General features: G+C 25.8%; 2 protein-coding genes across 5 annotated transcripts; one reads left to right on the top strand and one right to left on the bottom strand.

Annotated features, from left to right (window-relative positions):
• Positions 1-5,111: 5,111 nt before the first annotated feature.
• On the top strand, positions 5,112-12,204 carry LOC105736898 (nose resistant to fluoxetine protein 6). The gene is made up of 13 exons (XM_086913841.1): positions 5,112-5,685; positions 6,195-6,439; positions 6,653-6,846; positions 7,359-7,480; positions 8,370-8,609; positions 8,710-8,911; positions 8,996-9,161; positions 9,255-9,334; positions 9,430-9,525; positions 9,658-9,787; positions 10,381-10,555; positions 10,650-10,792; positions 10,879-12,204. The coding sequence occupies exons 1-13, from the start codon at positions 5,460-5,462 to the stop codon at positions 11,005-11,007; spliced, it is 2,148 nt and encodes a 715-aa protein (XP_086769967.1). The 5' UTR covers positions 5,112-5,459; the 3' UTR covers positions 11,008-12,204.
• On the bottom strand, positions 11,146-15,448 carry mtm (phosphatidylinositol-3-phosphate phosphatase). Of its 4 annotated transcripts, XM_003698610.4 has the most exons (11): positions 15,314-15,448; positions 14,617-14,804; positions 13,920-14,135; positions 13,737-13,844; positions 13,014-13,466; positions 12,500-12,947; positions 12,227-12,402; positions 12,051-12,158; positions 11,786-11,970; positions 11,514-11,718; positions 11,146-11,408 (listed from the first exon to the last, which is right to left on the bottom strand). In XM_003698610.4, the coding sequence occupies exons 3-11, from the start codon at positions 14,043-14,045 to the stop codon at positions 11,256-11,258; spliced, it is 1,962 nt and encodes a 653-aa protein (XP_003698658.1). In that variant the 5' UTR covers positions 14,046-14,135; positions 14,617-14,804; positions 15,314-15,448; the 3' UTR covers positions 11,146-11,255. The 4 variants fall into 4 exon arrangements, 3 of the variants coding, with proteins under 3 accessions (XP_003698658.1, XP_086769969.1, XP_012349025.1); XR_015293960.1 differs by lacking the exon at positions 15,314-15,448 and having other exon boundaries at positions 11,514-11,736; positions 14,617-14,748; XM_086913843.1 differs by lacking the exon at positions 13,737-13,844 and having other exon boundaries at positions 15,314-15,432.
• Positions 15,449-16,316: the final 868 nt, after the last annotated feature.

Genomic DNA, 16,316 nt, shown 5'->3' with positions numbered 1-16,316 from the left:
TATTGTCTGAATTCTGGAATTATAAGATTAGATATTTATTATTAAACTGCCCGTATTTATAAAAGATATATGACGTTTATAGGAAAAATATGTAAAAATGTATATAAAGAATATGTAAATATATATATATGTTTTACATTTATCCTTAATATTCGTCGTTTAAATTATTTTTTTATTAACTCGTTAAATGTTATATATGTCTATAAAAATATATTTTTTCATTTTTTCCCTGCATACACGTATTTTATGAATTAATAATACAATTCATATACAAGATATTTGTGGTATCGTGCTATATAGTACTAGCTATCATTTTCCTCATAAACAGAAGTGAATATTAGAAAAAAATGGAAAAGAAAAAAAATTTTATACAAGTCTCTTAGAATCAGTTTTTTTTATATTTGCAAAATTGTAATTTACAATATTTCAAAAATTGAAGATAATCTTTAATTTTTTCATTGGTACATCGTATTTTTTTTTATAAAATGTATGGCAAGTTAAATATATCCATGTTATAGAATGATTTTCAAAATTTTATAAGATCTGAATATTTTTGGATATTTTTTATTATCAAATTTATCTAGTTTTTATCATTTGAATGTAGGTATTCTATTCGAATATACATTTCTTGGTATGTAAATGTCAATTTTTTATTTCTATTAATAAAAATATTAATAAAAATTATTTCTTTCATTGAATTACGATTTCTAGAATATCATTAATTAGAATTATCAATTTGATATGAAACAACATGAAAACAATATGAAAACAATATTAATATTATTATATTATTTTGTAATAATAAAAAAAGATAATTATTTTGATAATAAATAAATTATAATGAATAATCAAAATATCAAGAAATATTATAATATATTTGTAAACACATTACAATATTGACAAATATTTCTTTTATTTCTGACCTTATATAGTCTTGATTAACAAATAGTATATTCATCTCAGTACAGTCATTATATAGTATCATGTTACGATGTATTATTAAGAATAAATATATAAGGCATGTACATTATGCAAAAAATACAAAATAAAAAATATATTTTTAGAATTCTTTATTTTTAAAACTTATTTTCATTAAAATTCCACTATTTTAATAAAAAATATTCAACTGGTTTCTATAAAAAAATATACATCTCTATAAATATTCACAATCTATTTATCTGACTATTTATTAAAATTACACTACTAAATTAACAAATTAATGATAAAATAATTAATTAATTACATTATTATTACTATAATTATATTTTAAATCATATTAATTAGTGAAAATAAATATTGTTCTTTCAGATAAAATTAACATTTAAATAGAGATCTTTTAAGTCGTTATCATATATATCGCTACTATATTTCCTATAATCAAATATATCAGATGTACTAGTTATTATCTAAATTACAGTCATTATAGATAGTTTGCTGTATTAAAATAAACTTTCGCATTACTTTATTTTAATAAAATGAAAAAGTAATTTTTTTCATATTATTTTAATATCTTTTTATATATTTTTCAGATTCATTAAATTTGATTTTCTAATATAATTTAATTAATTCTTCTGTTTTCTAACCGAAGAAATATGAAAGAATATTAATAGTATTAATAATAATATTTAATAAATAACGATTCAAATATATTATATATATTTATATATTTAATATACATCGATTCCAAAACGAAATGATATGATACGAAAATAATATGCAATTGATGCACACTATTTATACCAAGATGAATATGTAAATTTTAGAAATGATAATTAAATACGATAATGATCTGAGGAAATAATGTTTACATATATGTATATCTTTACATTTTTCATATTGATTCACGAAGCTTATAATTTAATGCAATTATTAGTTAAAAAATATATAATAGAACATGATACATTTTGTAGTATTTATATAATTTCGTAGCTAAATTTTTTTTTTTTTTTAAAAGATCATCACTTGATCGATCTTTAACATTATATAAGTTAAAACTAAAAAAAAGAAAAAAGAAAAAATAAGAATGAAAGAAAAAAGATATCGACTCGATAAGAATTCGAAGAAGCTCGGAGGATGTTTGTCAGGAAGACGACTTCGGATATTCTTAAAAGCATACTTAACACCTTGACTACAATATGGCCTGTTAAACAAACAAAAGACATTTATGACTAATTCTTTATGCTTATTTCAACATTCATCTTGACGAATGCAAATCACTGAAACTGTCATTTGTTAGGGATAGAGAGCCTATTTCCACATACTATGCATAATATAATAGTATCTACTTATCATAGATTATGGATTCTCAGAGTCGCAACCCCTAAGAGATAGGTTTTTGTTTGTAACTATTTATGTTGAAAATTTTATAATAACAATTATCAATATTTATTTATATAGATAAATTTCAATTAGTACGAATAAATTCCATCAATTATTTAAATTCTCCTTATTTGAATATTTTGAAATGTGTTTTCAATTTGATTAAAATAGACAATGAATATTTATGAGGTGTATTTTTATATATTATATATATTATTTTTATATTTATATCTATTTTATACTTTTTATATATTATATTTATAAATTATAATAAAATATTACGTACAGAATCCAATACACACAGTTTATAAAAAATATATAATATATAATTATAATAGTTTGTTTATAATAGTTTAACTTAAATTATGAAAATTACTTGGAAGATTTTCAAGATTATTTTTTTAAAAATATTTATAATGTCAGTATTTTAATTTTTTATATATAGTAATAGTTAATAAATTATATATAGTAATAGAGTAATAAATTAACAATAAATATATCAATCTATTATCCATACTTAGATATTCAAACCATGAATTGATTTATTTGAATGATTTGATTTATATAAATGAAAGTAAATAAATATACCAAGTATCTATCTCATTGTAATTTATTATTAATTATTATCAAAATATCTGCATGTTTTTAATAATTGTAAAATAAAAAAATATAAAACTAATATTTTTTTAACAAATTTTATAATTTTACGAATGTTACAATATGACGTCCTTAATCAATAATTTATATCTAAATATGATCTAAAAATAAAATATTTAATTTACTTGCATTTTTATAAATTCCGCTTAAATATCCTTATTATCGTGGAAAAATTTTTTTGCTCTTGTTTTTTTTTAATTTTTTTTTTCAAGATTATCATTATTTTTTATACAAGTTTTACACAAGAAACGTTTATTATTATTATTATTTTTTTTTTTGTATCTTGTAGTAAACTAAAAAATATACCTGTATACACCTATATTTACACCTATACTACATAATGATCTTCAAATAAACTGAAACATTAAAAGATGAAAATATATATATATATACCTGTATATATCTGTATATACCTGTGTATACCAACATATACTTGCATAATGACCTTCAAATAAGCTTGAACATTAAAAGATGAAATTGTAATGAAATGAAAATTTATGGTTTATGTTATTAAGTGTTCGAAACCATATTTCTTGACAAACGACGTTTCTGATGCACTTTTGAAACATATTGTGATGCTCTTTCTATTGTTTCCGGACTAAAAGCACCATTATCCGGATTATCCTTTATTATATTGTTTCAAATGGTATCACATAAATTTCTTTCTATGGAAAACTTTCGAAAGCAATTTTTGGCATATCTTATTCTCAAATATATTGCCTCATAGAATTTTCTCTAACAAGACGATCGTAAATCATATCTCTGTCTTACATTATTATTCTTTATTTTTTATTTTTCGACTACGTGTATATTCATTGCAGTTAACCGCTTTCCAAGAATCTTATAATTACATTTGTATACAAAATAAATAATTCACATTTAAAAATTGAACTTTTTCTTCTTTAACATATCACATTTGAAAAATTATTTTAATTTTCAAATACATCAGATATAGAATTCTCGTTTTGTTTGAAACCTTTTTTTCAATAAATCAAAATCTCTAAATATTCGAAATATTCATCTCTTCTCTTGAGTTATCGAGATTATATATATATATAAAAATGTATAATTACGAAAAGGAAGAAGAGTTATAAATTCTTTAGGGATATTAGATAAAAGAGGATCATATCTCAAAAAGACGTTCGCTCGAACTAAGAGGGTAAACGCGCTTTTCTATCGACTTTGGAAAAAGATTTTTGCGCGAGTATTACGTTACAGCGAAATTTGATGAAGTAACTCAGAGACTTTGCCTAATAGCGTCAATAAAATAAGAATGCTAATTGCTCGCAAGGAGCGAACGTAAAATCGAGTGGAAGGAGCATTAAACGTGCGCGCAATCGAGTGAAAGTTTTTGAAAGAAAACAAAACAATCGAGGGATGTTGAAAAGGAAGAGAAGCAAGGGAGATTTAATCTCGATTACGTGTATCAATTATCCGTATCATTACCTTTCGATTGATCGAACGATCGATACCGTTGAAACAAGAATTAAAAATAAGATCGATTTCGTCTTGTAACCGTTGATATATTTGAACGGTGTATGAACGACCTGTAGCATTAGAAAACCAGTCGTGCTACATACCTTCGTAGTTTTCGACATTTTTGTCGGTGCCGTATGCACGTGAGACGATTTTAATCTCTTAAACCGTAAATAGTCCTAATTAAAAAACGTGCGGACATATTGGAAACGAGTGTGTTCGTGGAAATGATTGTAAACGTTGTGACAAAACTGCGATAAAAATTGGATTTTCAGAATTTGGAAGGGAAAGATTGAGTGAAATGTATAAAAAAGCTGTGTTTAAAAAAAAAAAAAAAAGGTTTCTTAACTCTTAGTATTCGAAAATCTGAAAGTAGGAAAATTGAAAGCAAAAAATTATATTATCGGACAAAGAGTGAAGAAAGTAAGTGAAACAAATTTTTCCTAATGCAAATGTAAAAAAGATAAAATCATTATTATCCAACGGACGATAAAGAATAATAATAATTGTTACGTATTAAAAAATGATTTATATTAAATAAGGAAAAATATTTAAAATATGATAACGGTGACGTAGATTCAATTAGTGAGAAATAGTGGTCAAGTTAAAAATTAGTGGTGGGGGTGTCTTGGTATAACTTCAAAGACAACAACGATGACGACGCAGACCAGGAGGAAGGCTTGCTTTCCATTCGGATTCTGTGATTACTTCTTCTGCACGGCAGTCCTTTCTCGGTCGTCTCTTTAGTCGGTGGTCTCATGCAAATAAATTGTCCGTTCTTTAGTCGATACACGTTGTCTTGTCGTGGTCGTGCCAGGGGTCATTTATGTTTACCAAATATTGGTTATTACGAATAATATAAATATCTGTGTTCGCCTTCCATTCGATCTCCACCTTGATACAACGTTCTGTATATCTCGCGAAATTCATTCGGTTGCCGTCAATTTCTCTGTCAACAGTGAATTTGAAAAATTAAGTGAAAAATCTTGAATCCATTTTACAACGACATGGAATATACAAAGATTTCTCTCTCGTGCTTATTTTTATTATTACTATTCACCACGCTTTGCGCGTCGATCGAAGTAAGTTCAAGAGATGTGATAACGATGAGGGAAACATTGCCAGTGTACGCGATCACGGAATACATCGATTCTCTAAATTCGAGCAGATGCCGGAGTGAAATGGAGCAATTTCGCAAAGCGATAGATCACAATGTGCTGTGGGGTTTAAGAAGTTAGTAGATATTTTTAAATAAATATATATTAAAAAAAATTTCGAACGAAGTTAATCGTGGTAGTTATTCGTGGAGCACAAAAAGAAGGGAGCGAGAACTGATCTCCCTGACCGGTTGTGAATCCAAATTTGTGCATACCTTACGTGGGACCAACATAACGATCGTGCATTTGCGGTGTTGTGTTTCGTAATGCAATCGTTAATACAAACGTTTACATTCATATCCGCGGAAAATTCGATATAATAAATTTAAAACAGAAGAAATTGCACTCTTGTGCAATCGCGAATTCTCCTTGAAACGAGTATACATTATGTATCACGATTGTGTTACGATGTTTGATTTTTCATTATGGCAACCCTCAAATCCGAGACTTTTTCTTTTCTTGTTGCACAAGAAACTTGTTTTCTTCGCTCTTCCTCGATCCTCTGCAAATTTCGGACACGATCGAATCGAGGTTTATTTATTTTTATATCGATCTTTTAAACATCGTATCTACTGTTTTTTCAAGTGTTGGATGCCAGCGGAGTGCCACCCTGGGGATTCACAAACGGGAATAATTTCTGGCTGGGTGGCAAAAGTGATTGCAATTACCTATCCAACAATTACACGCTCTCCCTGTCGCAAAAAATTCAAAAGAACAATTCGTTGTATCGAAATTCCAACGAGGAACATCCACCGTACGAGCTTCATTTTTTTGCCGCCCGTATGAGACACAACAGTACTGTACAATATCACATAGAATTAGCGAAGGAAGTAAGCACGAGGAATTTACGTCTAATAAAATCTTGTATCTATTGAAAAATTTGAAATGTGTGATGAGAAATCAGAAAGAAAGAAAATCGATTTAAATAAAAAAAAAAAAAAAAAAAAAAAAAATGAAAATAACTGATAATTGAAAAAAATAATACGATTAACGTGTTTAAATGATCGTGAGAAAAGAAATTTAAGAGATTATGCATTTTTTAGGACATAGTGACACTTGGACTTTGCTTACCGGCATCCTGTACTAAAACTGACATAGCCACGATGATGGATAAGGTATTACGTAATGAAACTCTCTTGATTGGACACCTCTTTTCCATAGGTTTAACACTGGTCGAAATCACTGATCTCAGAAACGATCATGAATGGCTTCTTGAATGGAATATAATATTCATCATGTATGTAAATTAGCGTAATAAATTTTTCAAAATTTGAAAATTATCGTAGATAATGATTTACAAATTTGATTGATTTATTAGATCAGGGGGGGGGGGAAATGCATGAATAGAAATAAATATTATCATTCTATTTTTATTTTCCTTGAATGGCACAAGAATTTTGCAAATCAATTTTTTTCCGATAACATAATAATTTTCGATGCTTATTAAATTTCATTTAAATGGAAAATAAATATTCACATCGAATTAGAATGTACATAATAAATAACATTTGTCAATAATTTAGACGTCAAACGAAATATTTTATATGTTAAATATTTACTAATTAAACGAGATAGTATTTTTAAATAATATTTATTTAATGGGAAGTTTTGAAAAGATTATGTAATGTTTGTTTATAATTTCAGTTCTCCGGTATTTGTTTTAATTTATATATTTTTTCAAATTTTTCCCATTTCATTGTTAATTATTGACTCAAATCACTGATATATTTGATATATATTTGATTGCAGAATCGTATTGTTTCTGATATGTTGTACATCAATATTTTGCACAGCATACGATGCTCTCGTCTATCAAAAAGGTTTAAAAAACAAGAAAGAGTTAATTTCCTTTGAGAATAACAATGTATCCGGTAAGTTAACAATCTTACGATATATTGACACTATCAAACACATTTAATACGCGTTACGTAAAATGTAATGTGTATCTTATGAAATATTAATATGTTTCAATTAACCATAAATATTATTTCGCCAGAGAAAAGGTAAGAAGGTAAAATAAAAACATTATATCGTTATATATGTTTTACAAAAGTTCTCGATCATCAAGATAATTAATTATCTTAGAATTAAATTTCATTAGATTTCATTATTAACTATTCAAATGTAATTATTATTCAATTTTTTTCAACAATAAAACATTTTCATATTATATATGAAAATGATAAATTATATAAATTTTCATAATTTTCTTTTTTTCGTAAACAATTTTTCAAACATATCTCTCTTTTTATTTTTATTAGAGAAACATGCTACTTTTCATTTAAAATCAGTTAGAGTTTATTAATATTGGGAAAAAATGATGATATACTTTATTTCAAATTTCAAAATTGTATAGATATATTCTTTTTCGTGAGACAAATGAATGGTCATTTTTTTGTAACAGGCACGAATAAATGAATCTTTTTACATGATTAATATGTTAATATATTCGTGAAATCTTTGGAGAATCGATTTTAAAAACCAAAAATTGATACACAAAAATATCAATTCCAAATTTATTAACTTTATTTATAAACAATTGAAGATTGCGTTAAATGAAACGAGATCGAAATAGAGAGATAGCTATGTATAACGCGTTTATAATAATTTTTAACAAATAAACGATATTTTGTGTTTATTTCGATCTTTAGATTCGAATTTTTATCCCGTGAATATATTAATATTTTATATAATCCTTTGAATATCTTTTAATAGTCAATGATAAATTATTTAATTACATATGATAAAATGTTCGAATAGAATTGAAAAACGATGAAGAAAAAGGCGAAAATCATTGTCATGAATTGGTAACGACCGAGTTGAAACCGCAGAGTAAAATAGTACAATTTATTCTCTGTTTCTCGTGGTTTACAACTCTTAAGCAAATATTTCAAATGGAAGTCGGTTATGAAGATATGCGTTTATTTCACGGTATGAAATTTTTTGGAATGGTATGGATCATACTGGTGCATGCGCTTTATTACGCGCATCATGCTATAGGTGAGACATCATTAATTACAGACAAATTTTGATCGTTTCACTACTTCATTTATTCGTTTTTAATTCGATTTCTTATGTACAAAATTTTTAAAATATATAGCTAATAAAATAATCGCATTTCGGATGACTGACGAATTCTTCACGCAAATATTAAGCAATGCGACACTTTCGGTGGATACCTTTTTCTTTACCGGTGGCTTTCTATTGACGTACACATATTTAAAGTCACAAGGAAACAAAAAGAAAACGTTCGGTGAATCCGTGACGCAAATTATACAAGGGGTCATTAAACGATACATTAGGTATTGTATAATATTAATATGCATTTAGAATTTCGACTAAATTTCAATGAGAATAAGAGATTTTTAAATCGATTTCATTTCAAGACTTACACCCGGATATCTCGTCGTGGTTATGATTTTAATATTAAATTTTACTTGGTTGGAAAAAGTTTCGTTGATTCCGTCCAGCGAAAAAATACACGTTACATGTACAAAATATTGGTGGAGGAACATACTTTATATCAACAACTTCTTTTCATGGAATGAACAAGTACGAGTTTTATTAAATATTTTATTTTTATTCTATTACGTATTTCAATGTGAACAATATTTAAAAAAAGATTCGTTTAATAATAAATTTCAGTGTCTCAGTTGGAGTTGGTATATGCCCAATGATATGCATTTCTTTATTTTTGGTTCAATTATTTTAACATTAATGAAAACGTAAGTTTATAAAATAATTTTTAATCATTTATCATTTCATTTTATTCAATTATTAATTGATTATTAATTGATTATTAATCATCAATAAATTTCAGACATTACAATATCGCATTGAGCTTAGGTGCTATTACAATGGTTTTATCGGTATTTACATCCGGTTATCTGACTTACACTTATAATTATATACCTGCGTAAGCATATATAAAATATTTGATATTATCATAATATATATTTAATATTTTAAAAAGTATAAATGTATATATATATATATGTATGTATATATATTATTTTATTGATATTATTTTCTTATATTATTTTCTTAGATTGAACGAACAATATGAAATGTTAACATATTTTTATTTACGTCCGTGGACAAGAGTTCCACCATATTTGATAGGAATGGGTACATGTCTGCTTCTTACAAAGTGGAATTATAAATTACATTTATCAAAGGTATATATATATATAATCTTTATTAATTATACACTTTATTCGTTATCTATATTTTTAATCTTTATAAGATCGAGATAAATGTAAGAGATATATACAAGATGATTTTATAAATGTCTTTTAATAGATATTTAATAAATATATATAGAAGAATGTCTTTAATAGATATATAAAATGACTTTATAAATGTTTTTTAATAGACATATAAAGAAAAATTTTCATTGAAAAATAGCTTTTATATGATATCTATATGAGTCTATACTCATGTATCACTTATAATTAAATTGAAATCTTAATATAAAAACAGTAATCGAATTGAATCGAATCATTTTTATGATGATGATAATTAATCGAATTAATCGTCAATAAAAAGCAAATGAAAATTGAATTTTATAGATTGATTATAGATTAGTTTATTAAGTGGAAATTTTATTATATTTAACAAATGTTGCAATTTTTTATATTTATAAAAAGTTTTAAAGTATAGATTTTACATTATTGTGTATTGCAATTACAACAATATCCAATCAAATTTTTAATTCAACGTTTTTTAAAAGTTTAAATAAAATATGCATCATAATCATAATTTGTTTCAGAAAACATTATTCGTTTGTTGGATTTTAGCAATTTTGTGCAATTGTTCAATTTTATTCGGTCTTACAAACAAAAATTTATCTCTCGGTGTATCTATTCTTTATACGGCTTTAAGCAGAACAGCCTGGGCCTTTGGTGTAGCTTGGTTTGTAATTGCATGTTGCACGAATAATTGTGGTAAATAGCTTTTTCTTTTTAAAATATTGTATTGTAATTAATTTTAATTTCTTATATTCAATTTAATTAATTAAATTTTTTTTTATGTTTACAGATTTGATAAGTAAATTTTTATCCAGTAAAGTATTCTTCCCTATGAGCAGATTAACTTATAGTTGTTATCTGCTAAATCCTGCAATTGTACTTTCATTATATTCGATTTCGTCCTATCCCTTTTACGTTGATTACGTCACAATTGTAAGAACAATAAAATTAATTTTATTAAATAATATCAAAGTAATATAAAGTAATATAATGAAAATAATGTTTAATTATTTTTTCAGAGTGGTATATTTCTAGTAGCACTATTATTTACTTACAGTGCTGCTATAATATTAAGTGCATCAACAGAAGCGCCGTTTATACTGCTCCTTCGTTTAATCTTACAATCGAAAAAAAAAGAAACAAAATGAATATATAAAGATACACATTCCTATAAAAGTTTTAATTGATAAATCTGAAAAAAATCATTCGTATAGGACGTTTAGAGATGTTTAATAATGTTTAATATTGGGAAGAAGGATCAATCTGAAGAATCATTTGCGCAAAAATTATAAACGTTTTCTTTTTATCAACGAGTATTTTGTACATAGCGAGCAAAAAAAAAATCATATACAAATAATTATAGATCGCTGAAAGATAAAAAACAATTTTTTTCGTGTTATGAGTGAACCGGGGAATGTATCCTAGGTGGTGCCGGCGATGTCATTGACCGATTTGCTCGACTAGCCTGTTCACGACGACCTTCTTCCAATTGTTTTTCAAGTTGTTCTTTTAAAACTAATAATTCTCTCGTTCGTTGATAAACAGGATCCTTTAAAAACACGAAATATGCACGAAACATGAAACATGAATGATTTAATTTAATTTATTAATAATTTTATGTGCAGAAATTAAAGAGATAAAATATTTTATATACCTGCTGTCGCATACTCGGATTCCATCTACAATATAAACTTTTCCACGGTTTAATGTATCTCATACTAGCGATAGGCATCAAAACAAGCTGATAATTGGGAGCAGCCCAGTATAAAGGATTTTGATATAATGATAACTGACTGTTCGTATATGACCATAACGAAACAGTTTTTTGTTTTACTTGTTCCTGAACTCTTTCTCGTTCACTGTAAGCGTATTATAAGCTATATTTTTAATAGTTTTACAACGATCGATGCAAAATATTTAATATACCTGCTAAATAAAAATGTGCCAAATCTACAAGAATATAAGTGATCAAGGATAGTGATTAAAAAATGTTCATTAAACTCAAATGCATTAGGAAATTGACGACTTATTTGCCACACGCAATCCATAAATTGTAAAAATACTGGAGATCTATCTGCATCACTATGATGTTCGTCACCATGACCGATTCTCTAAAATACATTATTAGAATTATAGCATTTTCAAATTAACATTGGAGAGAAAATATTTAATTAGATCAAATATTGCAAACCTGTTGAAATTTGTGACCAAAACTGAGCCATTCTTTTTCTATTAGCACTTCAAAACCTTTGATAGTTCTATAATATGGATCTAACATTAACATGGCAAGAGCTGTTAGCTATAAAAAATTATAAATATTAAAATTATACTACATTTAAAAAATATTTTATATTATTTCTTAATTACTTGTGCTGTCCTATCCCATCCATCCGAACAATGCACTAATACTGAAGTTTTATGATTTTCAACTTTATCTACTATTCTTAATGCTCCTGCAAGTACATATTTTATATGTTTTAACCAAACTGTAGATTCTATTCCTGATAACCATCTTGTTTCATCAATTGTTGGGAAACATAATTCTAAAAGGTAATTGATAATATTTATTTATTAATTAATAATATAAATAATAATTTTTTATTATGCAGTTTAATAAAAATATTAGTGGCATAAACTGACCTTTTAATTTTCTAAGACTCTCTCTCATTACGTGTATATTATGAATATCAAGAAATACGAGTTCTGCATTTTGATAAGCGTCTTCACTTTCATAACCGCCACCTTTAGCTTTGTTTGCAACAGCATTAGGCATTGGTCGAGCATCCATAATAAAAAGTTTATGACTTTGTGCATTAGCATCCATTATTAACTGAACATATCGCTCGTCTTCGCGACTACGTTTGCCACCAACACCTACTAACGGTTGAGCACAACGAGTTATCGTTGCTTGACTTTCTGGATGAATCCACGAGAGTACCGGAAGTCTTCCTCTACTTCGAAAAGCTGCAGATGCTTGCAAATCCTCATCAGTTGCTGCTGCAGGTACTGCCCATACGGCGGGATAACTGTCACAAATTGAATATGTGTCGTTGATTTTCGATATCTTCCACATATCATTATTTACTCCCTAAAAATAATTGTAATGCTAATATATTTTGTTTTATATTAAACATGAGAATATAACACTTTTTACCATTCGTTTTAATTCCGCTATAGGTTCGTAAACATTCCATCCATTTTCAGGAAATGTCTCAAAATATTCAAATGCGAAAAGAGGTAATTTGTGAGATAAAGGAAAAGAATACTGTTGAAGTTTTTCAAAAACATCTCGTCTGGAATGATTTTCTTGCTTATGAGCAAATCTAAGATTTCGCATATCTTTACAAAACACTTCAATGCCATAAGAATTTTCGCCTTTGCTAGATGCACCACCAACTTTTTCGATTCTACTAACAACGCCTAACGGTACTTCAACAACATAAGGCGTTTCACGATCTACACTCCGAAAATGAAGTTTATAATTTGTAATACTAAGAATCCCTCTGACTGGTCCTGAATAAGGACACACATAAGTTACTTCATGAGCAATGCCTTGTACACGTTCTCCATTTAAAAGTGGTGGACCTGTTTCTCCACTAGACAAATTCTATAAAAAAATGACTTAGTAAATAATTATGTTGATAAATAATGAAACAAATATCTGCTGTTTTAGCTATACATTAAAACAATAAATTATGTACTAAAAAAGTAAAAGTAAAAGTGAAAAAAGATTTCCTAAAAAAATACATTAAATGAATGAAATCAAAATCATATTGTTTAAAGAAAAACAAATTTTGAGAATAAGTAAATTTAACAAATGTAAAAAACTACTTCAATTCTACTATTCAATCTTCCTAATCATCTATATAAAACTCACTTTTACTTGATTGTCTTTTCTAGTTTCTAAAGCAGACACAATATTATTATCTGTTGAAGTAGAGCTTGAAGAAAAACTTTTGGAATGTGATGCTTTATCCCAACTTTCCTAAAGAAGTTTAATGCTTATATATAATTAAATATAATTTTGTCTAAATCAAAAACTTAGAATTAATTATATTACCGATTCTTGTCCCATTTTAGAATTAAGGGAACTGCTCTTGCTATCTGAATTAAGGGAATCAGAACTGGCATTTTTGGAGTTATTTTGTTCAACATTTAAAAGTTCAGCACTACCCCTTTTTTCCATATTTCCAATTTAGTTTGCCCTTTTTTCACATTTGATATATTTTCATCCTTATATATAATTCTAAACACCACATCTTTAAAAGAATATGACCTTCAAAAATTAAATATTAAATTGATTATTTTAGTTATTATAATCTTTATTTATATAAACATATGAAATGATAACAAACATGTGATAAAAATAATTATTATAGTAATCAAAAAATTTGAATTATTATATATTAATAAATCTTGTATTGTTTATAAATCAAAAAATATTGTATAAATAAGAATACAAGATTCATATATTTTGTGAAATCTTTATAAATTACTTAACCTCAAAACCATGAGATTTTATAATATATTATAATTCAAATTATTATAAATATAAATTTGAAATATATAACTATAATACTAAAAATAATACTTAAATGAAACACAAATTTTAAATACGAAATAAAATCTTATAATGATATAAACAAAGTTTCACATAATATTTACGCCACGCCCAGAAAGAATATATTATTTTTATATATTATAATACACATGAATCTTAAACTATTTAAATATAAAAAGTATTCCAACACACTGACCTTATTTAAAAAAATATTACATAAAAATATTCTAATGAACTCATTGAATCCTTTCAATACAACTTGTATTTGACAGGCAGAGTTCATAGACATTTGACTTTATAAAGTTAAATAGAAATACTTAAGAATTAATATCATTCATTATATGACAATTTATCATTTAAGTTCATGATAATAATTCTTTATATCTGAAAAAATAATGTCAAAAATCAAAAAGTATATATGTCATTTAAAAAGTATACATTTATTTTCTGTTACAATATAAATATCAATTTCTAAAATTCTATTCATGAAAATGTACATTAAATTCTAAATTAAATTCTATTAAAACGTATATTTTTTATGTCAATTCTTATTATGCGAATATCTAAATGAAAATTAATATACTATAGATTATATTTTCAAAAATAAAATTATATTTTAATCAAAAAAATTTTGAATTCAATATTTTTCAAAAATATTGTTTATCATATATGACTTTCTTATATATTTAAAAATTATTTAAATGATTACAAATTATAAAATTAAATGGTGAAATATAATGAGATATATATATCAGGAAAAAAATATTTTATATATGCACTCTTAAACAAATCTTAAACTGTAAAAGTAATTAAGAATTAATTCTGAATAATCTTTTATTAAAACTATATTATTATTTATATTTTTCTATATTTTCAAATGTAAAATTTCTTACTATATTTTAAATATTTATATTTTTTACATTAAAAATGAAATTATATTAATATTGCGAAAAAAAATTTAAAGAGAAATGAAAATGAAAATAACATTTCGTCATCATACATCACGAGCAAATATAGATAAAGAGAATATATATACAGATAAGGTAAAAATTAGCGCCATCTAACTGCTTTAAATGAAACTAAGTATGGATAAAGAGAGAAAATAGTGAGAAAAAGACAGAGATAGGGTAAAAATTCGGAAATCAGCGCCATCTCTAGAGTGCCGCAAATGAAACACAAAAAGAAAGGATAGCAAATAATGAGAGAAGGATAGAGATAGTAAGAATTGACCGCCAGCGCCATCTCTTGAATACTAAAGGTAAATATTTCTTTAAAAATTAAAAATATCTTTCTAGAAATTCTAAGAGATGGCGCTAATACTCAATTCTTACTACTTTTGAAGAAGTATCTTTGATGTTTAAGAGATGGCGCTAGAGGTTAATTCTTAACTTTGAATTCTATAGATAAAAAGAACAAAAAGAAAGGATAGCAAATAATGAGAGAAGAATAGCGATAGTAAGAATTGACTGCCAGCGCCATCTCTTGAATACTGAAGGTAAGTATTTTTTTAAAAATTAAAAATATCTTTCTAGAAATTCTAAGAGATGGCGCTAATATTCAATTCTTACTATTTTTGAAAAAGTATCTATAATATTTAAGAGATGGCACTGAAGATTAATTCTTACTTATATGTATCCTTCTCTCATTATTTGCTATCCTTTCTTTTTGTTCTTTTTATTTATAGAATTCTAAAGCTAAGAATTAACCTCTAGCGCCATCTCTTAGAATTTCTAGAAAGATATTTTTAATTTTTAAAGAAATATTTACCTTTAGTATTCAAGAGATGGCGCTGGCGGTCAATTCTTACTATCTCTATCCTTCTCTCATTATTTGCTATCCTTTCTTTTTGTGTTTCATTTGCGGCACTCTAGAGATGGCGCTGATTTCCGAATTTTT

This window comes from Apis florea, unplaced genomic scaffold (genome assembly GCF_048593485.1).
Source record: "Apis florea isolate Af1SG1 unplaced genomic scaffold, ASM4859348v1 contig_3517_pilon, whole genome shotgun sequence".
Classification (NCBI taxonomy): Eukaryota; Metazoa; Arthropoda; class Insecta; order Hymenoptera; family Apidae; genus Apis; species Apis florea.
The sequence above is the reverse complement of the archived record's forward strand: the minus strand, read 5'-3'. Positions and strand labels throughout refer to the sequence as shown.